The sequence below is a fragment of the Budorcas taxicolor genome, chromosome 2 (assembly GCF_023091745.1).
Source record: "Budorcas taxicolor isolate Tak-1 chromosome 2, Takin1.1, whole genome shotgun sequence".
Taxonomy (NCBI): domain Eukaryota; kingdom Metazoa; phylum Chordata; class Mammalia; order Artiodactyla; family Bovidae; genus Budorcas; species Budorcas taxicolor.
Window position 1 is genome coordinate 66,191,189 of NC_068911.1, and position 26,506 is coordinate 66,217,694.

A 26,506-nucleotide genomic window follows, 5' to 3' on the forward strand; every position below is an offset into this window, starting at 1 on the left:
GCATTCTTTGGTATTGCCTTTCTTAGGGATTGAAATGAAAACTGACCTTTTTCAGTCCTGTGGCCACTGCTGAGTTTTCCAAATTTGCTGGCATATTGAGTGCAGCACTTTCACAGCATCATCTTTCAGGATTTGAAATAGCTCAACTGGAATTCCATCACCTCCACTAGCTTTGTTCCTAGTGATGCTTTCTAAGGCCCACTTAACTTCACATTCCAAGATGTCTGGCCCTAGATTAGTGATCTCATCATCATGATTATCTGGGCCATGAAGATCTTTTTTGTACAGTTCTTCCGTGTATTCTTGTCACCTCTTCTTAATAACTTATGCTTCTGTTAGGTCCATACCATTTCTGTCCTTTATCGAGCTCATCTTTGCATGAAATGTTCCCTTGGTATCTCTAATTTTCTTAAAGAGATCTCTAGTCTTTCCCATTCTGTTGTTTTCCTCTATTTCTTTGAATTGATAGCTGAAGAAGGCTTTGTTATCTCTCCTTGCTATTCTTTGGAACTCTGCATTCAGATGCCTATATCTTTCCTTTTCTCCTTTGCTTTTCGCCTCTTCTTTTCACAGCTATTTGTAAGGCCTCCCCAGACAGCCATTTTGCTTTTTTGTATTTCTTTTCCATGGGGATGGTCTTGATCCCTGTCTCCTGTACAATGTCACGAATCTCATTCCATAGTTCATCAGGCACTCCATCTATCAGATCTAGGCCCTTAAATCTATTTCTCACTTCCACTGTATAATCATAAGGGATTTGATTTAGGTCATACCTGAATGGTCTAGTGGTTTTCCCTACTTTCTTCAATTTGTCTGAATTTGGTAATAAGGAGTTCATGATCTGAGCCACAGTCAGCTCCTGGTCTTCTTTTTGTTGACTGTATAGAGCTTCTCCATCTTTGGCTGCAAAGAATATAATCAGTCTGATTCGGTGTTGACCATCTGGTGATGTCCATGTGTAGAGTCTTCTCTTGTGCTGTTGGAAGAGGGTGTTTGCTATGACCAGTGCATTTTCTTGGCAAAATTCTATTAGTCTTTGCCCTGCTTCATTCCTCATTCCAAGGCTAAATTTGCCTGTTACTCCAGGTGTTTCTTGACTTCCTACTTTTGCATTCCAGTCCCCTATAATGAAGAGGACATCTTTTTTGGGTGTTAGTTCTAAAAGGTCTTGTAGGTCTTCATAAAACTGTTCAACTTCAGTTTCTTCAACGTTACTGATTGGGGCATAGACTTGGATAACTGTGATAATGAAGGGAATGACAATCCACTGCAGTATTCTTGCCTTGAGAACCCCATGAACAGTATGAAAAGGCAAAATGATAGGATACTGAAAGCGGAACTTCCCAGGTCATTAGGTGCCCAATATGCTACTGGAGATCAGTGGAGAAGTAACTCCAGAAAGAATGAAGGGATGGAGTCAAAGCAAAAACAATACCCAGCTGTGGATGTGACTGGTGATAGAAGCAAGATCCGATGCTGTAAAGAGCAATGTTGCATAGGAACCTGGAATGTCAGGTCCATGAATCAAGGCAAATTGGAAGTGGTCAAACAAGAGATGGCAAGGGTGAACGTTGACAGTCTAGGAATCGGCAAACTAAAATGGACTGGAATGGGTGAATTTAACTCAGATGACCATTATATCTACTACTGTGGGCAGGAATCCCTCATAAGAAATGGAGTAGCCATCATGGTCAACAAAAGAGTCCGAAATGCAGTACTTGGATGCAATCTCAAAAACAACAGAATGATCTCTCTTTGTCTCCAGATATAAAGACAAACAACTTAAAAAAGTATCAGCAGATACATGCTTGATTTCATTGTACAATGTATTAACAAATCAGTCTGTAATATCCCTTGATCTCATCACGGAAGTCTTTAAATATTAACGCCAATTTCCCCAAACTGTCATTTTCATTTGAAGGCTTGGATTTTTATGACTCTTTTGTGTTACTTTCCTCAAAGTGACAAGCTCACGTTGTTCATTTTGAAGAAATAGACGCCTAATGCCCAAGTCCGAATAGTTTGTTAGTCATTCTTTCCAGTGGAATGGTGTCTGTGAAAATTACAGTTAGTCCAGCTCACAACTTGTATGATCTCACGTGTGCTTTTCCTCAAGACAGCGTCACACTGCAGGGAGCAGCAGGTATACCCTATGCGTACTTCCCGTTTCCTCACAAAAGCATGTACACAGGGGTCAAGATTGAGGAAGCAAGTGTTCGGGGACATTCCCAAGTGAAACTGAATTCTTTTTAAAGACCGTGATGTAGTTTGGTGGCCCTGCATTATTCTGTGCTGAAGCACCAGCCCTTCTACCCACCAGAGCTTTGGCACTACCAGTGTACACGTCAGTGCAGTGAAAAAGGCACGTTTCTTGGTGTAATTATGAAAATAGTCTTGACCTTGTGTACCCCCTAAAAGAGCCTCCGTGATCCACAGAGGTCTACAGACCACACAAGGAATTGCTGTTCTAGGCATTAAGGATAAAACAGTGTGAAAAACAGGCAAAAGAATCCCTGCCTTCTCGAAGTTTACATTCCAGTGGAAAGAGACAAAAACCAACACAATTTGGCAAAATGTTACTGTTTTAGGTATTGATATGGATTTGGAAAACTCAGCAGTGGCCACAGGACTGGAAAAGGTCCATTTTCATTCCAATCCCAAAGAAAGGCAATGCCAAAGAATGCTCAAACTACCGCACAATTGTATTTATCTTAACACACTAGTAAAGTAATGCTCAAAATTCTCCAAGCCAGGCTTCAGCAATATGTGGACCGTGAACTTCCAGATGTTCAAGCTGGTTTTAGAAAAGGCAGAGGAACCAGAGATCAAACTGCCAACATCTGCTGGATCATGGAAAAAGCAAGAGAGTTCCAGAAAAACATCTATTTCTGCTTTATTGACTATGCCAAAGCCTTTGACTGTGTGGTTTACAATAAACTGTGGACAATTCTGAAAGAGGTGGGAATACCAGATCACCTGACCTGCCTCTTGAGAAACCTATATGCAGGTCAGGAAGCAACAGTTAGAACTGGACATGGAACAACAGACTGGTTCCAAATAGGAAAAGGAGTACATCAAGGTTGTATATTGTCACCCTGCTTATTTAACTTCTATGCAGAGTACATCATGAGAAACGCTGGACTGGAAGAAGCACAAGCTGGAATCAAGATTGCCAGGAGAAATATCAATCACCTCAGATATGCAGATGATAACACCCCTACGGCAGAAAGTGAAGAGGAGCTAAAAAGCCTCTTGATGAAAGTGAAAGAGGAGAGTGAAAAAGTTGGCTTAAAGCTCAACATTCAGAAAACCAAGATCATGGCATCTGGTCCTGTCACTTCATGGGAAATAGATGGGGGGAAACAGTGGAAACAGTGCCAGGCTTTATCTTTTTGGGCTCCAAAATCACTGCAGATGGTGACTGCAGCCATGAAATTAAAAGACGCTTACTCCTTGGAAGGAAAGTTATGACCAACCTAGATAGCATATTGAAAAGCAGAGACATTACTTTGCCAACAAAGGTCCGTCTAGTCATGGCTATGGTTTTTCCAGGAGTCATGTATGGATGCGAGAGTTGGACTGTGAAGAAGGCTGAGTGCCGAAGAATTGATGCTTTTGAACTGTGGTGTTGGAGAAGACTCTTGAGAGTCCCTTGGACTGCAAGGAGATCCAACCAGTCCATTCTAGAGGAGATCAGTCCTGAGTGTTCTTTGGAAGGAATGATGCTAAAGCTGAAACTCCAGTACTCTGGCCACCTCATGCGAAAAGTTGACTCATTGGAAAAGACTCTGATGCTGGGAGGGATTGGGGGCAGGAGGAGAAGGGGACGACAGAGGATGAGATGGCTGGATGGCATCAGTGATGCGATGGATGTGAGTCTGAGTGAAGTCCGGGAGTTGGTGATGGACAGGGAGGCCTGGCGTGCTGCGATTCATGGGGTCGCAGAGAGCCGGACACGACTGAGCGACTGAACTGAAAGAGAAAGAATACGATGACAATCAATGAAAACAGAAGAGAATATAAATTGTCAGGGGGATTTGAGCATTTTAGTTAGGGTGACAGGGAAGGCATCACTTAGAGGGTGACTTTTGAGGAAAGAACTGAAGCAGGTAAAGGAGCAAGTCAACAGAGATTCTTTTGGGGAGCGCATTCCAGTTCCAGCGAATAGCTAGGTGGAAGTTTCCTTGTGTGTTTGATGAATGGCAGGGAAACCAGAGAGACTGTCCAAGAGTGGGTGGGAGGGGAGAGAAGTAGGAAATGAACTCCATAAAATAAGGAGGACAGATCAGCTCGGGTCTTAGAGGTCAGTGCTTCTGGGCATTCAGGTGCATGCACATCACCTGGGGATCTTGTGAAACTGCAGATTCGGATTCAGAGATGAGAGTTGGGTCCTGAAGTTCCGCATTTTTAGTGGCTTACCAGGTGATGTCAGTGTTGTGGTCTTCTTTGCATAGCAGTTTTGTAGACCAGGGGTCCCCAACCTGAGATCTAATGCAGATGACCTGAGGTGGAACTGGTGTAATAATAATAGAAATAAAGTGCACAGTAAATGTAATGCACTTGAACCATCCCCGTCATCCCTAGTCCATGGGAAAATTGTCTTCCATGAAACCGGTCCCTGGTGCCCACATGGTCGGGGACTGCTGTCGTAGACTGTTGTGAAGACAGAAAACCATTGGAGAGAATCCAGCAGGAGAGTATCAAATTCTGACTTCACGTTGTAACATGATTAGCTGTGATGTTAATAATGGATTTGGATTCCTTTATCCAAAGCTCTTGGTAGCAAATGTATGTTAGAATTCAGAATTTTTCAGATTTTAGAAAGGTAATACATTTTATATTTTTACATACATACATAACACCCTAGTACTGTCTGAGCCACCAGTCTCTAATCACACAGTAGTATTTCTTCAGTGAAACAAGTGGAGTCACACTCCATCTAGTAAATGACTAAAGATTCTCACATCCATTCAGGTGAGGCTTTGCCATCAAATGAGTTATTAAGAGCTATTAAAACACTCTTAGGTTCAGGTTGGATTAGAGTTTGCAACCAAATGAGTTATAAAAATATTTTCACTCTTCAAAGAATTCAGATTTTGGGAATTGAGAAAGGTGGATCTTTATTCCTATGGTACTTCCAGTTAGTTGCTCCTCATGTCCCCACACAGGAGGAGCTTCTTTGAGACAAAGAAATCCAGTACATGTTCATTTTGGGGCTTGCTGGCTGCAGCTGTTGGCAAGAGAGACCACAGCCCCAGATCTCTCATGTCCTGGGTTCTGCTCTCAAAGGGAGAAGCATAGATAACCTACTAATTTGAAGCACAAGTTCTTGTTTCCAAAGAGTTTTTGCATCTTGGCATGTGCACAGTCAGAGCACTGTTGATCAAAACATGCTGAGCGTTTTATTATACCTTGGGACATCTAAGCATGTGCTTAAAATTATCCAACTGTGCTCATTTGTGGCTTACACATTATTACTTCCACATCTGACTCTGTTTTCTTCCTACAGCTGTAAACTGCCTTTTCCCACATTTGGCTCCACATCCTGTGATCTCAAGCAAACTTTTCTGTATTCTTCAGAATCCGTTTTGTGTATGTGTTTGAGAAAGAGAGATAGCGATAGACTTTGATCGGTTTTCCCAGAGAAGTCTGGTTTAAAAGAAGCATATTTGGAAATTATCAGTGATAAAATGAGGGAGGAAGTGACCTTTTCCCACCTTACTTATCTATGATATCAAAATATCGGTAATAAACATTACCTGTCTTTCCCCCATAGAGTTAAATTTAAGGGTTAATGTATCCTGTTTTCTGAGTGTCCTCTTGATAAAACTAAACAGTAATTAATGTAAGGCAAGACTTTGAAAGATTGCTTGCTGGCATTGTGGAATCTGTTCTGTGAATCTGTGTTAAAAAATAATGCACATTCTAAGGCTAAGAATATGGTGATAGATTCCTTTCCCAAGGGCAAGGATCCTAGTGAGATATTGCTACAAAACTGTATATTTAAAGCAGTGGGAAATCCTGACCTTTGGGTCAGGAATGATTTGTCCCAAAGTATGAATAGCAAGAAGAAATGTTGTTTGCAACTTTTCCATTAAGAAAAGAACGAGGGTATTGAAGGAATTGAGGGCGTTTGAGACAACTGAGTTATACTTCTTAGATAATTAAGATCTCCACTAAAAGTGTTTTCTAGATCTTGTATTTATAAAAATAAAAATTCTGTGAAGAGTTTTCATGGTTATATTTTTAATATCTGGGATTTCAAGTGCTCAAGGTGGTTAAAAGTCTTAAGTTGTTGAATTTGGAAAAAGGGTTCTCCAGGTGTGTTCTTTGTGTGTTTGGTAAAATGTATATTTCATATGGTATATACTCTCTTACAGATGTAGAATTACAAGGATTTCTTGAACGATTTATTGCAGTTTAATTTTAGATATGTGGGATGCAGAGTAATCACATATACTCTGTCACATTCGTTGAGTTTTGTGTATTCTGCATTTTGTGGTAGAGGGTTTTAGGAACTATATCATGTTAGTAAAGGTCAGTTTTTTTACTTATCTAACAAAATCCAGATGGGAGCTATTCGGGCACCTTGAGAGCTAGATAGGAGTTAAGTCTCTTCTTAAAGTTCTTTTTAGAAACCTTGTGTTGAGTGAGCCTGAGGACTTTCTGTTAATATGCCAATATGTTAGGTTAACATGATGAGAAATGACCAAACCTTTTAAAGAGAAAACTTCAGAGAGAGATGCCTTGTCTAGAAGGAGAAATAGTAGGTTGGAAAATGACAGCCCTTATTACCTTTGAATTGAGCTGAATGACCTAGTTCCTGTGTATAGATTTTTTGTTCCAAGAATACTGTATAGTGAAAAGATTGGAGTAAGCAGAAGGCTTTGTTTGTGTAGTTTGTTTGCTAGGTCTGCCAAGTTGGTTAGAGGAAACATTGCTTAGATCTTTAATTAAAGGCCAAGCTTGAGTTTTCAAAAGAGATTTCCAAGTTTGGCTCACATTTAATGTAGGAGGTTTTGTTGGCCCAAGCTGTGGGTCTGTGGTTGAAGAGTTGAGTGCTGCACTTGAGTATTTGTGTTTGGAGATCTTTGATGAAGCTAGATATCACTACTCTAGTTGCACAGTCTAAGAGGTTGTTTTTTTTTTTTTTTTTTTCCTTTCTCATGTACTAACAGTTCTGGGTCATTATTCTCTGAAGAATTAAAAACAATTATCTTTGGTTTTAAAATAGTTTATTTCCATCAGAATTTTATCATGACACATCACTTTTCAACTTGGAGCAGTTTTAAAGGGCTTTGTTTCTTCTGAGGGTGAATTTAACTGACCTGATTTGGCCATGACTTTGCAGAGTGAATATTAATTGTTTTAGTTAAAATGCTTACTCATTGTGTGTTGAAGCATCTTCTAGGAAAGACATTTAGTCGGTATGAGTTACCTAGAAACCTAGCAGAGCTCTTTTTTATTAGCTTTCTCCTTAGAATTGTGGATGTTGAATGTTATTATAAGCCTTTAAATTTTTGCTGTGAAATTTTGTTTTCCAAGAAATATATTTCTTTTAGAGTTTAGTTTTCCTTATGACTCTTGCAAATATTAACTGTAGTAATTCTTTGGTATTTATTGTGAATTTTATGCCCTTGTTCTTTTAGAAGATCACTTTATTAGTTTTATGGTCACAAGCATCTCGCTATTTTGGTATGCCAAAATTTGGTACACAACAGGTGTGGATTAGTCATTAATTCATTGTATTTTCTGATGAAAACAGGATAGGAAATCTCTTGCCAGTAGGTTGAAAGTTGAGTCTTCATTTCAAGGGAAAAATGGCTCTTTTTCTCATCCATAAGTGTCATCTTTCTTCAAATAGAATTCTACATTGTTAATTTTCAAACCAAAGGCAATCTGAAACATGCTTTAAAACATTAATCATATAGTTTTTGAGTGTGAATGTGTCATTAGTCTAAACTTCATTTAAAATGCAACATAGTCTTTGTTGAGCAAATTCATCATATTATTAAAAAGTTGTAAAAGCCTTTTTGCTTTGAGCCTAAAACAGTAAACAGCTTAAATTTGTAGTTCTAGAATGAACTATTTATATTTTAAAATAAAAAGTTAAGCAGGTTTAAACTTCATCAGTGGAATATTATTCTAAGCCAAAGAATTCATAAGACATAACGATCATATAATGATTCACAAAACTGTGTAATAGATTAAATAATTTTTTTTACATTTTCAAAGGTGAGTCATTTTCAATGACATCGTAGATGTACGAGACCTAAATAGGATCTAATTGGAGAGAGTATAAATATTTAATTCAGTTGTATAGTGTTTTAAGTTAATCTAAAAATTCAGAACATTAGGGTATTTATAAGCACATTTAACCTTGTGACTCAATAAATGGTATTCCATGGTGTTCCTCTCAGACATCTGAGTATTTAATACACAAAGCAGAGGAAAACACGTGGTCATTACTTACGGATGCTCTCCTGGACCACACAGCGCAGCTTCCCTCCAGCGCCTGTCTCAAGCTTTTCTCAATGTGTCTTTTATTTTAGCCACCCTGCATTTTCGCAGTTTCTCAAAAACTATCTGAACTGTCTTGCTTCTGTGCCCTATTCACTGTGTTCCCTCTGTTTAGAATGTTACGCTCTCTTTTATTTCCAGTCTCCTTCCCTTGGTCCCTATATTTTAAAAATCTTCTGTCCTCAGCGCCATTGTCAGATGATGTCATCTCTGGTTTGTCTTTCTTGACACTCTGGCCAAAAATGATTCTTCTTCTCCTTCATTCTTTCATCAGGTCAGCAAATACTTATTGGAGCCTCGTCTTGTCAAGCATTTTGACAAGATGATGGTTTATAAAACTGTACTTATGTATAAGAGTATTATGTATTACTCTTATTATATTACTTCATTAGTAACTAATCGTATCTATCCTGTTTTTCTTATTGCCTTTAAGGCATAAACTACATCTGGACCTACCCTGCTACTGACATTCTTACTCATAGAAGCTCTGTAATATGTATTTACTGAATAAATTAAACTTTCTGATTATTTTAACATTTCTGCCATAAACTTTATAATTATTTTAACATTTTAACAAAAATCAATAATTTTATATTTATATACAATTGTCTTTTGTATAGTGAATGAAAAGTATTACTGACACTTAAAGGCAGTGGGAAAAATGAATTTTGTGGGTATGTACTTAATTTAAGCTCTCATCTATACCATGCTAAGATTATTTTAAGCAGCTGTCCCTGAATTTGTTAAGGTAGTTTTAAAATTAGCTGTCACTGAGTCATAGGTTGTCTGGCTGTCATTCTCAGTCAGGCTCTAGAGATGAAGTCTGTCCTGTTTAAATGCTTGGTCTGGGTGGATTTTCTGACAGAATAAAAAGGAGGTGATGGGAGCCCTTGAGACCTGTAGCTGAAGGCTCTTGATAACTTGCTTTGAATAAACTGAAAGGACATTGATCCCTTAAAGGAATTAATGATTTCCTCTCTTTTCCTGCCTTAGTTAAATTTTATATTTCTTCTATTAGATAAAATGTATCTTATCCTACCTTACCCCATGTCCTAAATATGCCAACGAAATCATCGTTTGAAATAGTTGTTCTCAAAGCATGTTCTAGGGGCTCCTACAAATCTCCAAGTTTTTTCAGAGTTTTCACAAGGTCAAAACTATTTTAAATAATAGTAATAATGGATTATTTGCCTTTTTCATTCTCCTCTCTCACAAGTGGCTAGTTTGATGTTCCAGCTGTACATGGCATGTGATGCCACAACAGATTGAATACAGAAGCAGATAGGAGAAACCAGCTGTCTTCACTTATACCAGATAGTAGAGAGATGTGCAAAATGTAAAACCAAGTTTTGTTTTGAAAACTAAAGTTTTTTCATAAAAATGTTTAGAATATAACCAATTTATTATTTTTAATAAATTGCCAAATATATGCTATTAAAATTTGTTTTAACTTCTACTAATATGGTTAGTATCAATAGAAATTGAAAGCTCCCTAGAATCCACATTTCTGAAATCAAAAAGTCTGAGAGCCACTGGTTTAAAAGTTTAAAAATATTTAAAATATCTGTCAGACTTTCTAACTGATTAAAGGTGAAATCTTGATGTAGTCAAAGTATCTTCAAACTATAATCTATCATCATTGATTTCATCAATATCTAATTGTTAAGCAATTAGGTTGAATCCAGTTTTTTTAGTTTTAAAAGAAATATTTCAGTGATATTCCTCTGTATTAATGTTTGCCTAACATACATAATTATTTTATTAGAAGTTCCTAGAAATAGAACTGCTGGGTCAAAAGTGTGCAGAAGGAACAAATATACTCCCATATTTTTTCCTCATTTCCTCAGTTAGCAGGAAATTTAGTGTCTTTCTCTTTAGGCAGTCTCCTCCCCCAGGTTTGAACTTCATGAGGCTTACTCAGTCCCAAAGTAGTCCTGTTCTCTTACAAATACCCAGAAGAGAAGTTCAGTAAGTATAATTATACACTGTTTACCTTCCTTCTCTTTATCACTTTCTGTCAGTGTTGAAGTCCAGCCTTTGGTAGATAGTTGCTTGTCTGACTGCTACTAGGATATCCATTTTAGTCAGATTTGGCCCGAGTCACAAATGAGTGAACCCAACTGGAGGTCAAGATGGCAGTTTATTTGTTCACACTCCCTACACTGAACGTTCCATGTGTCAAGGAGGCTGAGGTCAGAGACACTTCTGGCCTTGGCCTCCTGCTGGGCCAGTATCTGTTCTGAATAAACCTGTAAGCCCATTTCGTGACTCTAGATCACCAGTTTCAATTAATTCATTTTCAAAGTCATTTTTCTTTCAGAAGAGTTTCTGCCTTTTCCCGTCATTAGAACTTGGTTTGGGCTCTAAGTTTCTTCTATGACAGAACTTCTTAAATTTGAATCTGAGGAATCAAAGATAAGAGTAATGTTTCTTCCCTTCCAGAAGGATTTAGGATGCTAGAAAATTGGTCTCAGCAACTCTAGCAGTTAATTTGTTAAGAGTCTAAGGTATGTTTTTCTAAACCATGCAACTTTCCCCTCCCAGTGAGCCCCTTTCCGCTGAGTCCTGAGGATGGTGGTACCTACCCTTTGCTTTACTTGTTAAACAAAATGGTCCATACCACGGTGAACTAGTATCTCCACCCCTAGACATAAGAAAGACTGTCATAATTTTTAAGTGTTCTTTTTCAGAGAGCATCTCATTTACTCTGCCTTACGGATGCTTGTCACACACTTTTAAAGGCTCATGATACGTATTGCCAGTTGTTCTTTAGAAATCTTGCACCAGTTTACACTTCCACTGGGAAAAAAGATTGCTAGGAAAAGACTTTTTTAAATAAAATTAATTTATTTGTTTTAATTGGAGGCTAATTACAATATTGTGGTGGTTTTTGCCATACATTGACATGAATCTGCCACGGGTGCACATGTGTCCCCTCTCCCGAACCCCCCTCCCCCCGCCCTCCCCACCCCATCCCTCTGGGTGGGCCCAGTGCGCCAGCTTTGAGTGCCCTGTTTCATGCATCGAACTTGAACTGGCGATCTATTTCACGTATGGTAATATACATGTTTCAGTGCTATTCTCTCAAATCATCCCATCCTCTCCCTCTCCCACAGAGTCCAAAAGTCTGTTCTATACATCTGTGTCTCTTTTGCTGTCTCGCATACAGGGTTATCGTTACCATCTGTCTAAATTCCATATATATGTGTTAGTATACTGTATTGGTGTTTTTCTTTCTGGCCTACTTCACTCTATATAATAGGCTCCAGTTTCATCCACCTCATTAGAACTGATTCAAATGTATTCTTTTTAATGGCTGAGTAATACTCCATTGTGTATATGTACCACAGCTTTCTTATCCATTCGTCTGCTGATGGACATCTAGGTTGCTTCCATGTCCTGGCTGTTGTACACAGTGCTGTGATGAACATTGGGGTACACGTATCTCTTTCAATTCTGGTTTCCTCGGTGTGTATGCCCTGCAGTGGGATTGCTGGGTCATAAGGCAGTTCTATTTCCAGTTTTTTAAGGAATCTCCACACTGTTCTCTAAAGTGGCTGTACTAGTTTGCATTCCCATCAACAGTGTAAGAGGGTTCCCTTTTCTCCACACCCTTTCCAGCATTTATTGTTTGTAGACTTTTTGATAGCAGCCATTGTAACCGGTGTGAGATGGTACCTCATTGTGGTTTTGATTTGCATTTCTCTGATAATGAGTGATGTTGAGCGTATTTTCATGTGTTTGTTAGCCATCTGTATGTCTTCTTTGGAGAAATGTCTGTTTAGTTCTTTGGCCCATTTTTTGATTGGGTCATTTATTTTTCTGATATTGAGCTGCATGAGCTGTTTGTATATTTTTGAGATTAATTCTTTGTCAGTTTCATTCGCTATTACTTTCTCCCACTCTGAAGGCTGTCTTTTTCACCTTGCTTATACGGAAAAGACTTTCAAAACCCACATTCTGTTTTTAAATGTCACTAATGATTGGACTTCTTTTAGCATTAAAGGAAACACAAACTTAAATCCCAGTATTTCTTGGTTATTTACCAAATACTCATTTCGCTTGGCCACAAAACTGATCTGTAGCATCTTGAATAATGTCTTCTATAATACAGTAGGTGTACAGGCAAGATCAAAATAATAAGAATGCATAGGTGAAATCATTGACAATGCCCTGAGGCAAATATGGTAACATCATCATGTTTTTAACTTCACTTTTGGTGAAGGCTGGAGACGATTCTCATTTACTAAAGTTCTCCTGAGTGCAAGATGCTTAATGTATGATACCTAATTTCATCCTCCAACAAACCTGTGTTATTGCTATTCCCATTTTAGAGGATATTATTACTCTATACATGAAGAAAAAAGAGGTAGTAAGTTTCCTAAAGTCACACAGCAAGCTAAGGTTGATATTCCCCTCCAGAAATCTTATCTAGGACCAGGTAAACAATCCCCCAGAGACAGAACTTTGACTATTAGCCTCTTTTTCTCTCACCATCTCCAAAGTGGAAATGATCTCCAGGGTTGCCTGCTCATCCGCACAACCTTGTACAGGGTTTGCAAGGAGTTAGGGCCAACTACAAAGAGGGGACAGTCCCAAACACTTCTCTCACTTCTGACCCCAATTGCAAGTGGGAGGTGGTTCCCTCAAATCACCTTTGGGTTTAATAATTCTCCAGAAGGACTCACAGGACTCACTAAACACTGTTATACTGAGAGTCATGATTTATTACAGGGAAAAGATACAAATTATAATCCACCAGAGGAAGAAGCACCTAAGTCAGGGTCCAGGAGAAGGACTAAGTGCAAGCATCTCTTGTCCTCTGTGGAGTCAGGATGCATTGTCTTCCAGCACTGATGTATGATGAGATACATGGAGGATTTCCAACCAAGGACACTCTCTCAGTCCTTGAGTTCAGAGTTTTTAATGAGGGCTTTATGATGATGGCCAACGCATAGGGTGGAACTTGGTCTCCAAGTTGACTGACACTGTGACCTAAAACCCCACCCTAAGTCACGTTGTTACTCCCTGCCTAGCCCAAGGATCCCAGGCAAATAAAATTACTTCCTAGGAGCTGAAGGTGAAAGTTAAACCTCTTCTTAGGTGCAAGGTTAAATTCTTTACTACCCTGGGTCTCAGCCTTGTTGAGTGCCTTTTTTCTTTTCTTCCTGGCTACATGTGCTGTCTTCCACCGGTGGGTCGGGAGGTGCCTCATCACTGCAGTTTATGCTGTTTGGATGCTAGTGAGAAGGCTGAGACACACACATGAATATTTTAGGCCAAATGCTAGGAGAGTGAACATCCACGCTAGGAGAGTGAACATCCACTCTCCTAATAAACCCAAAACTGGCTTAGGATTGAATGGCAATTTAACAGGATCCATATGGCATTGGTGAAATCATTAAATGACTTGAATGCTTAGAGGCAAATTTGTCCTCATATAAAAAATATAATTCAATTACTTATAGTTTATTTTTTAATACAAACATCAGTATAATTGACCTTCCAAACATACATACCCACATGCTAACCCCCGCCCCCTAGCTAGGTAAATATGTATATATCTATATATTACTGTGCTAAGGTCATATTTCATCCTAATGTTATATCATTGCTAGGTGAGTTTACCTGAGATGGTAGTTTTCCTAAATAACTACTCATTCATATACAGATGATTCTCCTTATTCTTGATTCTGTATTTGCAAATTTGCTTACTTGCTAACATTTATTTGTAACCCTTTTAAAATAAATACTTGTGACACTTTCATGGTAATTTGCCAACATTTATAGAGTGGCAAATTTTTTTTTTTTTTTTAGAGTGGCAAATTGAGTTGCCTGACCTGTATATTCCCAGCTGAGGCTGAGCAAGGCAACTCTGCCTTCTGTGTTCCAGCTCTCATACTGTAAACAAATGTGCTTATCAGGACCTAGTTAATGCCACTTTTTTTTTTTGTATTTTTGTGGCTTTTTATTGGTGATTTTATTTTTTAAAATGGCCCCTAGTGTCAAAATTCTGTCTGGTGTTCCAAAGTGCAAAAAGGCAATGATGTGTCTTATGGAGAAAATGCATGTCAGATAAGCTTCTTTGAAGCATAAGTTAAGGTTTAGTTGGCTGTGAGTTAAGTGTTGATGAACCAACAATATATACTAATAAGGTATCTTTAAACAGAAATACACAGAAAGCAAAGTTATATATTGATTGGCTGATGAAAATATTGTGACCAGAGGTTCACAGGAGCCTAACTTGGTTCCCCAAGAGCAGTGGTTCAGTTGGTTAATTCACTGAGTATGGTGATGCTGTAAGATGCAACTTCTGTGAATAACGAGAGTCAGTTCTATTTGCTGCATTCCTTCATCCATTTATTCGTGTCATCTTTTATTCATTCTTTGAGAAAACATACATGAAAACTTCTCCTGGTACCAAGTAATTTCTACATGATGTAGAATTTCCCTCTCATGTCCTTTTGCCCATCATTGGTAGTCTTACTGTAGCCCTCTGATTCAAAGCATTGAAGTGGTGGTTTATGATAACACATCAAAAATGAAGTGTAAGATTGCATTTCAAAGGTTGGGATTTGGGGACTGAATGTTTTCAGTCTGTGACAATTTTAACATGAGCTGCGTATGCAAGATTCACCCTTCTCAGTAGACTTCCTGTGAATTTCCTTGTTTCCTTGGAGACCATGATTTTTAGGATCAGATTCCTCAACGGGTTTATATTGGATTCCAGCAGAGCCAGGTGATGTGTCTGGCCACACCTCCCGACACCAGAATGCTGTCTGCTGGTTTGGCTGCACGGCCTTGCAGGCATGACTTCGTGCTGGCAAGATGATTCCTCAGCTGTGCTTTACAGCTGAGAATGCCAGGCTGCGCTGTCGCCTCTCCTTTCTCCCTCGTGTGCGTGTCCTTCCGTCACTTTCCACTGCCTCTTCACTCTCCTGCTCCGCATTGGAGCAGAGGGAGGTGCATGGGCCTGGGGAGCACATGTTCACCTCATGTTCTTTGTAGCTCCCTGGATACACTCACCTTCACCGAAGTGTTTCTCATTTCCTGGTTTTGATTGTCCAGGATGTATGAGGACTAAGGTCCATACCTTGCTGTTCTTTTCTCCTAATGTTAATAAAACCAGTTTCACTGGCATCCTCCCAAAGTGAACAATTCCAGTGAGTTCATGAATCTTGCAGTGGAATGAAAGTTAAGCCCAGAGACATTATTGACTATTACCTCAGTGATGATAAAACAGTGAAAGTTAAGCTTGATGTTCTCAAGTGATAAGCAGTTGAATAAATAACTATAATTTTCTTCAAACATTTCTGTGAAATTTTATTCCAAGGAAGGGGGAACCAAGACTAAAAATCTTTAAATACCCTTTAGTGCCTAGCACAATGCCTAGGACAAATAGACCTCAACAAATATATATTAAATGAATTAATGGTTAAAATAACTCATTTAAAATACAAATATTAAGTAACATTAATTTGTTTTTTCTTTCAGATACAGATGAATATAGACCTCCTGTTTGGAAATCTTACTGTAAGTGTACAAATAATTTTAAACTGGATGGGTTATAGTGCTTAATAAGTAACATAAAAATATTAAGATATTTTTACTGTTTTAAGATATTTTTAGATTTTAGAATCTAATCTTCAGTAGATACAAAGATTGACTCAATTTTGTGCCCACTATTGAAAAATTAATTTACAACAAGATTTGTGACTAGCACAGGAAAAGAAACTGTGGGGAAACAGGAACATTTCCACGAAGCCTGTACATGGTTTGCATGTTAGGAATGCATCTCATCCCCGAGTTCACATGGAACTCTGTATTAGGGAACTCGAGACCGCTTGCTGACAATGGCTGGTAAAACTAATGCAAGGAGAATCTAACTGAGAACTCAAGGAATCTTTTCTCTAATCCTGATTCTTTGTATCAAAAAGGAATAAATAAATGATGATAAGTCAAGAGGCTAAATTGCTAGAAAGAATGGGTAAAAAGAGGCAAAAGAAAAGTTTTTTGTTTTTTTTTAGGAATTGCCTTCCCAAATATAAGAGACAGACATTTGAATTCTATACTGTTCTTTAAACTTTGCATTAGAGTACAATTTTTTTCTGATGAGTCTATGTTCTTAGTCCTTTATTTTCCCTTCCTTGTTTCCTAGAGAATATTGTTGCATCAAATAGAAGCTATTTCAGATTTTTTAAAAATGGAAATAAGGTTAATACAATAGTTGTTTTTTTAAAAATCCATGAATGCGCTATTCTAGAAACCAGTACTGTAAACTTCTGTATGCTGTGTAGAGTCGAATAAGCAATCTAAAAAACTTTAAATGTAGATTATTAGCATCTTTGTAAATATTGAGTTATTCTGTATTTTGATATTTGTAAGTTGTTGAAATTTGCTGACTGAAAGAGCAGTAATTCAGATTCTTATTTGTTTTGTGTTCCCAGAACAATATATTGTTTAATAGGTTTCCACTTTGGGCTAATTATAGTAAGCCCAAAATGTTCAAAAATGAACAGTCTCTAAAAATATTTCCATGGATGTATTTTCTCCCACCCCTGCTGCTTTCTTTTTGTTTCTGGGGAGTATAGTTCAAAGAAAGAATAAAAATGACTAATGTTCTTTACCTCACAAAGATTTTGTCATACAATCTCATTGGCGGGAGGCCTATTTAAAATTTTTCTCTGCATTTTCTGGTTTTCAATTTATCTTTATTCCCGTTGCTCTGACTTGTGCCTTGCACATTTTAATGTAAGAGCATTTATAAAACCTCAGACTGTTATTTAATCATGGTGGTGATTTTTCCCCCTGCAGCATATTGACTGCTAAATGTGGTATATGCAATTGGTATTTTCTGTGTCTTCATATGTCTTAGAGTAGCAACCGTTTGTCTTAAAAATGGCATATTTCCCCTTTTATTTTGGTGATAATGCTGAGTTTTAGTAGTTTCGTTTAGTGACTTCAAGCCTGAAGAACACTGCCACCCCTCATCATTTGCAGTAGAACAAGGAGGAGATTATTAGAATAGACTTTGTTTTCTGACCATCAAATGCAAAAACTTCCAATTCAAGGAAATTTTATGATTAAACTGTTAAAGCTAAGCTGAAAGGCCCATCCCATATTTAAAATGAGTCATGTGAAATTACTTTATGAAATCATAATGTTGTCTAAGAATTTGTATATGTGTACATTTTAACTAATGAGAAACATGTAAGAATTACATTCTCATATTGAAGTAATTGTTTCGTATGATGATTGTTTAGATTGTTAAATATGTTTGTCAAAATTCTGATTCTAGAAAAAAATGGAGATGTGGGTTGAATTCTTTTTTTTTTTTTGTTTCTTTTGCCTTTGCCACTCACAATCACTTTTACAGTTTGATGTCCAGGTAACTGTAAATAATCCCCAGTAAGGTATTTAATAATAATACTGTAAGAAGTCCATATGTCCTAGAGTCTGTGCATTTTAATAGGAAAGGTTTTTTAGAACTAACAAGTCTGTGACACCCTTATTTCATCATCATAAGTGATTGAAGTTTTAAGTTACTGGGGTAAAAGGCCCTGCCCTGTACCCTCAATAATTGAGCTGTGACATTTTGTTTAATTCCTATATATGCCTTATTCAGAGTTGATAAGTAACAAATTCTGTTTGTTCATCTTTGGGACTGACAAACCATAATGCATATGTTACCTTCTCTGTATTGTGACTTAAATTTTTATAATTAATTCTCAAAATGGTGTGATAAAATCTAAATGGATTGAGACTTAAAAAAATCATGTATGTCTGTCCACATAAGGAGATACAAGCAGAATGAAAGCTATTCAGAATGTTTTGATTGTTCACGTCTATTCTGTACTACATCTATAAAACTGAAGGGGACAGTTAGTTACATTCTCATGTCAAAAGTTGCAGCATGTTAAGGATTTTTCTTCTGTCTTTAGCTTGGTGGGGTCTGAGCAGCTTTTCATAATGTGATTCTATAAGACACTTACTTTCACTGTGATTCTATAAGAAACATTTGTGCATTCTGATTTTGGTTCAGTTGATCTTGTTAGAACATAATTCTAATACCTTACGAATTCAAACCAATAATTTAGTAGGAGTTAGCAAGATGTCCAAGTTGAGAACTCTTAAAACAAATGCAGTTTTGTTGCTTTTCAATATGTCTTTCTTGAAATCAACCAGGGGCCTAACAGTTTCAAGAGGAGCTGGAATTCTCTTTTGCTTTTATTTTTGTTGCTAAATCTCTTTAATTTTTAAATGTTAAAAACAAACTTTAATTTAAAAAACAGATGCTGAAAAACCACACGTAAGCCAATTTTGACCTCAAGATGCCAGCTTGTGGACTCTGAACGTGATTCACAGTGTATTGTCTCTAGGTACTAAGAATTTCTGTAAGAAGTACATAAACATTGACACTTTTGAGGTGATTGAAAAATGTTGAGTACTTTAATCATACATCTTCTCATCTTGAATTTGGCTATTAATATTTGGTGAATTATTATACGATTGTGCAATTTAAGTGTCAGCTGAATTTCAGCTTCAGTTCAGTTCAGCTCAGTTGCTCAGTCGTGTCCGACTCTTGCTACCCTGTGAGCTGCAGCATGCCAGGCCTCCCTGTCCATCACCAACTCCCGGACTTCACTCAAACTCACGTCCATCGAGTCGGTGATGCCATCCAGCCATCTCATCCTCTGTCGTCCCCTTCTCCTCCTGCCCACAATCCCTCCCAGCATCAGAGTCTTTTCCAATGAGTCAACTCTTCACATGAGGTGGCCAAAGTATTGGAGTTTCAGCTTTAGCATCTTTCTTTCCAAAGAACACCCAGGCCTGATCTCCTTTAGGATGGACTGGTTGGATCTCCTTGCAGTCCAAGGGACTCTCAAGAGCCTTCTCCAACACCACAGTTCAAAAGCATCAATTCTTCGGCGCTCAGCCTTCTTCACAGTCCAACTCTCACATCCATACATGACTACTGGAAAAACCATAGCATTGACTAGATGGACCTTTGTTGGCAAAGTAATGTCTCTGCTTTTGAATATGCTGTCTAGGTTGGTCATAACTTTCCTTCCAAGGAGTAAGCGTCTTTTAATTTCATGGCTGCAATCACCATCTGCAGTGATTTTGGAGCCCCCAAAAATAAAAGTCTGACACTGTTTCCCCATATATCAGGTTAAATTACCAAAAAAAAAACCCTTCTAAATTTAGAAGGGCCTGAGTTAATTATTCTTTATTAATTACAGTTTCTGTGAAGGCGATGGCACCCCACTCCAGTACTCTTGCCTGGAAAATCCCATGGATGGAGGAGCCTGGTAGGCTGCAGTCCATGGGGTCGCAAAGAGTCGGACACGACTGAGCGACTTCCCTTTCACTTTTCACTTTCATACATTGGAGAAGGAAATGGCAACCCACTCCAGTGTTCTTGCCTGGAGAATTCCAGGGACGGGGGAGCCTCGTGGGCTGCCGTCTATGGGGTCACACACAGTCGGACACAACTGAAGTGACTTAGCAACTACAGTTTATGATTTTTTATGATCCTTTTGATGAACATTCCCTGAATTATGTTACATTCAGTTATATCCAATATTCAAAAACCCTCCCTTTATATGTTTTTTTATTAAAAATGAGTCATAGAGCTAGACTAACCCTGGTACCAGGCCAATAGCGGAGGTGTTTGTCTAAAAATTACTCTTCTCAATCAAACAGAACTGTACCCTTTGAAACTCTGATGGAAGCAAAGAGTAAAATTCTAATGAGGTTATCACTCTTTTTCGTACTAGCTTGTCTTAATACTTGCTTATTGAAAAGGTAGCTGCATCACTGATGATAACCAGATGCTATAGTATTTTTGTGCTTTTACTCAAAATCAGCACTTCACTTTCTCTGATAACTTGTAATGTCCTCCTTGGGGACTATTCAGTTCTCATAATTGAGTTTCCATAGGTGACCCTACTTTCTAAAACATTTCTTGACAAAGGAAAACTACTGCTCAAAACAGAAATGTGAACTGAATTTTCACATCTTAGTTACAAATAGGGAGAAATGGACCTGAAGAATGGACCTTTTTGCAACTCATGTTTTGGTCCTCTTGGGAGGATGGAGATTCACAATTATCTCTGGGCTTCACACGTGTCTCCAGTGGTAAAGACCCTGCCTGCCATTGTGGGAAATCCAGGAGATGCAGGTTCCATCCCTGGGTTGGGAAGATCCCCTGGAGGAGGGCATGGCACCTCACCCCAGTATTCTTCCCTGGAGAATTCCATGGACAGAGGAGCCTATGGTCCATAGGGTCGCAAAGTTGGACACAATTGAAGCAACGCAACATGTATGCGCTGGTGATACACATGTGCTCTCGCTAAGTGGGCCACACAAATTTATTGTCACTGCTTTCTCTCTTCCCTTCCCATCTCAGAATTATTCCCTTCATATCATCTCTCTAATCCATAAAAGACATATTCACAGGAGCATTTTTGAAAAACCAACTTTCACCGTAAAATAGGGTTATCTAAACTATTTTAATATATTTTGTCTCTTAGGGATTTTTGCAACAAGGAGAATAAGGCAAAGGAATACATTTCTATCAGTAGATGTCAAACATTATTAAACGAGGAAGTGTTTTGTTTATTTTTTGATTCTTAAACACTAAAGCTCCATCTTCTTAGCACCTTTTAAATCATAGCATTACCATGTTGTTATGTTTTGGTGATGACCTGAAGATGCATTGTGATAATCAAATATTTATTGTAAAGAGTTTTCTGTATTAGTATCAGTCACCTACATATAAAAACAGCTAATCTTTGTTGTTTATCATATGCTGGGGACTGTTTTAAGTCTTTTACATATAGTATTTAATCCTTTCAGTAATCTGTAAAGTAGAAACTCTTGTTATCCCCATTTCAAATGATGAAAACTGCTGCTCAGTATGCAGTGTTAGTGGCAGAGCACCAGCATTCAAATTCCAGGTGATCTAGTTCCGGAGTTCACATTTGCAATTTCAGTACTTTGTTGCCTTTACATAAAAGGCAACACAGAACAGTGTACAGAACAGTGATGTGTGTCTGTGTGTGTTCTTAGTATATTTACTGTATGTATACACACACAGGCTCCTCTGGTGGCTCTGATGGTAAAGAACCCACATGCAGTGCAGGAGACCTGGATTGGGAAGATCCCCTGGAGAAGGGAAAGGCTGTCCACTCCAGTATTCTGGCCTGGAGAATCCCATGGACTGTATATAATCCGTGGGGTCGCAAAGAGTCGGAAATGACTGAGCGGCTTTCACTTTCATACACACACATATACATAGTCTAACTGTATATGTTTAAATATATCTTTGCACTATTTGTGAATATCATCAAGGCAGAGTCTGTATAATATGTCCACTTGAAATGTGAGCTTTGTATTATTTGACAATCCCAGATGCTGTCCCAGATATTACATTGACCAAATGTCTACGTATTTAAATATACTGTTAAATTCAGTTATATGTTGATTATATGTGTAGAAATAGAAAACAGATCTTCTCCAAGAGATAAACTTAGACCTACATAAACACATTCTCTGATAACCATACATTCTTCTGTTTTTTTCTTTGTGTCAAGTCAAAAAGCCTGAAGTGAGGCTTAGAAGGACGTATGTGTGTGTGTGTGTGCTCAATCGTGTCTGACTCATTGCAACCCCATGGACTATATAGCCAGTCAGGTTCCTCTGTCCCTGGGATTATCCTGGCAAGAACACTGGAGTGGGTTGCCTTTCCTTCTCCAGGGGATCTTCCTGACCCACGGATTGAACCTGCAGCTCCTGCATTGGCAGCCAGATTTCTTTACCATTGAGCCACCTGGGAAGCCCTTAGAAGGTCATGGTATTGACAGAGTTTTTCACCAGTCCATTTTCAGATGTCCAAAAAATTATCCTCTGGCTAGCTATTTGGTGTTTGAATTCTCTTTTGCTGCATTTACCCTAGTTGAATAAGTGGTGGTAACTTTGGCTCAGAAACTTTGTTTCTAAGAGAGATTATATTTGAAAATATATGTTCACAAGATAAATAGGGGGGAAAACTGTATGTGTTACATCTAGCCTATAAATCCTAATTTTAGTTTCAAGTTTGACACTTAATAATGTGCTGTTAAAATACACAACTATTATTTGTTTATAACAGAGACATTTCTTTATGTAATATGTCCATAGAAATTGAGGAAAATAAATGACCAGATTATGGAGAACAGAGCCAAATATCCAGTATTGAGTTATTGTAACACTTCCTTGGCTTATAATTTTTTTATTTGTGTTTGCTTCTGGGCTTTCACTAAATATACTTTGGCTTACTTTCTTTACTTTTTTCATAACAAAATTTAATTTAATAGCAAATAGGACTGTACCACAGTTTTCTTATGAAAGTTAAAAAGCAGGCAGGTTTTGATTCCTAATATATTCAGATGTTCTGCATAAGGGAAACTGACATCTTTTATTTTCTAACTTCCCAGTATATCAGCTGCAACAAGAAGCCCCTCATCCTCGGAGAATTACCTGTACTAATGAGGTGGGTGTAATGAAACCATTATGAAATGTCTCTCAATCATTTGTTTCCCAAACTTTGACCTTTTTCAGTGGTGCGGTTGTTTGTGGGATTAACTGTTAATGCTACTTATCATAAAATTGTAACTTGAATGCATTTTTCTTAACAGTCTTCTCACTTTTTAATAGACTATTTGGAACAGGATAGAATAAGACAATATAGTTTTAAGTGATGTTAGTATTCTTTTCAGTGAATTTATACATTCTTCCATTTCTTATTGTTTTATCTTTACTTCTTAAAACAGAGTTTGAAGGCATCATTGTAACATTATTGAAGTAATTTTTCCATCAATAAAAGATTTAAATCATGATTTTAAAAAGCAAAAGTCATGGACAGTTCACCAAAAGTGATATATATATGGCATGATAATATATGAAAAGATGTTCAACTTCATTAATAAGAGAAATGCAAATTGAAATATACAGTGAAAATTTTCACTTTTCAGATTGGCAAACGTTCAGCAGCTTAGAATATACTCTTAGTTGGTAAACCTGTGAGGAAATAGGCACTCATGTATTGCTGATGGGAATGTGAAATGCTACAACTTTATATGGTAGTTTTGTAATGTCTAACATCTACATTTATCATTTGACCTAGCAGTCCAAATTCTACTCTGAATAACTCTGATGAATTGCCTGTAAAAATATGAAATAGTGTATGCTCAAAAGTTTTTCAGTGTAGGATTATTTGTAATGGCAGAATGTTGAAAAAAATCTAAATGTTCCTAGGCAACTGATTGAATAAATTACAATACTAAAAAGAATAAGGAAGAATTCTATGAGCTGATATGGATTATTTCCATATACAGAATTTATATGTAGTAATTATGATCCCTATTTGGTAATAAAGAAGGGAAAATAAGAGAGAAATAAATCTTACTTTTGCAAAAGAAAAACACGGGAAGGTTAACCCAGATAATAGTGAAATATAGTTTTCCATAAGGAGTGGGTGAGGAGCAGTGTAGAGGGGTAAGGGTGGAAGTGAGACTTCTCTGATGGTGTGTTACTTCTGAACTATGCAAGTGTCTCACATATTTAAATAACGAAATTAAATAGAAAGGATTTAAAAAACTCTGAAATTGAATACAAATAGAAACAAGTGAATGTAACAAATCCATAAGGTTATCACCCCTTTGCTGACAAAGGTCCCTATAGTCAAAGCTACAGTTTTTCCAGTAGTCATGTATGGATGTGAGAGTTGGACTGTAAGGAAGGCTGAGTGCCGAAGAATTGATGCCTTCCAACAGTGGTGTTGAAGAAGACTCTTGAGAATCCCTTGGAATGCAAGGAGATCAAACCAGTCAATCCTAAAGGAAAGCAGTCCTGAATATTCCTTGGAAGGACTGATACTGAAACTGAAGCTCCAATATTTGGCCAACTGATGTGAAGCGTCAGCTCATTTGAAAAGACCCTGGTGCTGGAATAGATTGAAGGCAGGGGGAGAAGGGGACGACAGAGGATGAGATGGTTGGATGGCATCACTGACTCGATGGACATGGGTTTGAGCAAGCTCCAGGAAATGGTGAAGGACACAGAAGCCTGGCGTGCTACAGTCCATGGGGTCACAGAGTCAGACACTACTGAGCAACTGAATGGCAACAAATCACCCCAAATTAAGTAGCTTTAAACGTATTGTTTTGGCTCTACAGATGTAGAAGGAACTATCCTAAGATCTGAAACCTATGAAAAGATGTTTTAACTATAGTTAGTTGGTTTGTTGTTGTTACTGGTGCTTTTTCAGAAATTGTGCAGTTATCTTGTTGTAGCATAGGATAGAGCAAAGGAGTAGTTATATTGGATTTTGGGGAACTCGCTCAGTCGTGTCCAACTCTTTGCGACCCCATGGACTGTAGCCTACCAGGCTCCTCTGTCCATGGGATTTTCCAGGCAATAGTACTGGAGTGGATTGCCATTTCCTTGCCCAGGGGATCTTCCCAACCCAAGGATCGAACCCGGGTCTCCCACATTGTAGACAGACGCTTTACCGTCTGAGCCACCAGGGAAGTCCAGCCAAAGTTTTAGGAGATACAAATGCGAGGAAAATGACAAGTACACTGTGGAATTGAATTTGAATTTGAGGTATCAATATGACCTTATAGATTTTTAAAAATATATTTGCCATCTCAGTTCATGGAAAGGTCTTAGGAGAAATGTTCCAGTAAGAATGAATAAAACCAGTACTCAGATTTTAGTTTCCAAGTGCTATTTCCTACTAAAAGGAGTCAGTGCTCCTTAGAGAAATTGCCTGATTCTAGAATATAGGGGTGGGAGGTCTGGGAACATCTTATGTCAGAAAGCAGGTGGATGAGGATGTGTCAAAAACACATAGGATCTCCCTTGAAGAGTTCCTACAAGCAAAATTTGGGACAATTTGACATAAGAAAGAATGACAGTAATGAATTACAACACATTGAATGAAAAGAGATTTTGTAAGTCTATAATGTTACTTAAGGAAAAAAAGAAAAACCTTCCCCAATACAAAGAGGAAAACAAAGGGGAGAAGATTGTTCTTTCCAGTAGACTAGTAGCTAAAAATGCAGAAAGAATGGTAATGATTTTTTCACTAATGATTGAGTCTAGCAGGGATTTATCATTAGACATTTAAAACATTGAATAAAAAGTTATATGTGAATAGAATAATCACATGGTCTTAATTATATTTCCAGGCCAGTTCACTCTCCCCAAATTCCAGACTAAATACCCAGTGTCTGCTCTACCTCCTCTTCCAGTTATCTAGTGGGCATCCCAAATATAACACGTCCAAAGGAGAACTGACCTTAATCCTCCTTCCCAAACCTGCTTTACCAGAGCCTTCCCCATCTCAGTTACTGGCAGTTCCTTACTTACAGTTGAACCAATCCAAACCATGCATCATCCTTGATTGCCTTTTATTTTATTCTCTATCAACTCTGCACAATTAATCCATCAGGAAGTCCTATTGGGTCTGTCTTCAGAATAAGTCCAGAACATATCTAGAATTCTACCACTTCTTACTATCTCCATAGCTACCATTCAGGTATGTACTTTGGAAACTGTTAGATTCCCACCCAAATCCATTCTTTCTTTGGAAATAAGGTTACTCTAAATTTCATCAGCTTTTTTCTTTTTTTTCAATAGTCATGTCCATGTGACAGTTTTCTCTTGTGGAATAGAAGTGAAGCTTAACGTCGGGTCCATTAAAACTTTCCACCCAAGTCCTTCTGAATTATTTTTACCTTCTGCTTGAATTCAGATAAAAACTAGAAACTCTTGACAAGGAAATGGTGGAGCTACAAGATGGAAGATATCTGGATGTAAGACAGTTGTGTTCTTGACCTGAATACTTACCTAGAAATTATATACAGGCATACTTAGTTTTTGCTTCCCTGATAGCTCAGTTGGTAAAGAATCCACCTGCAAAGCAGGAGACCCCAGT

General features: G+C 37.9%; 1 protein-coding gene across 1 annotated transcript in view; it reads left to right on the forward strand.

Annotated features, from left to right (window-relative positions):
• Positions 1 to 26,506, forward strand: part of CHN1 (chimerin 1) — a 208,006-nt gene that overhangs the window by 32,654 nt on the left and 148,846 nt on the right. Inside the window, exons 2-3 of the mRNA XM_052662504.1 lie at positions 16,015 to 16,053; positions 23,001 to 23,056. Coding sequence (XP_052518464.1) covers positions 16,015 to 16,053; positions 23,001 to 23,056 — 95 coding nt within the window. The remainder of the gene's footprint in view (positions 1 to 16,014; positions 16,054 to 23,000; positions 23,057 to 26,506) is intronic.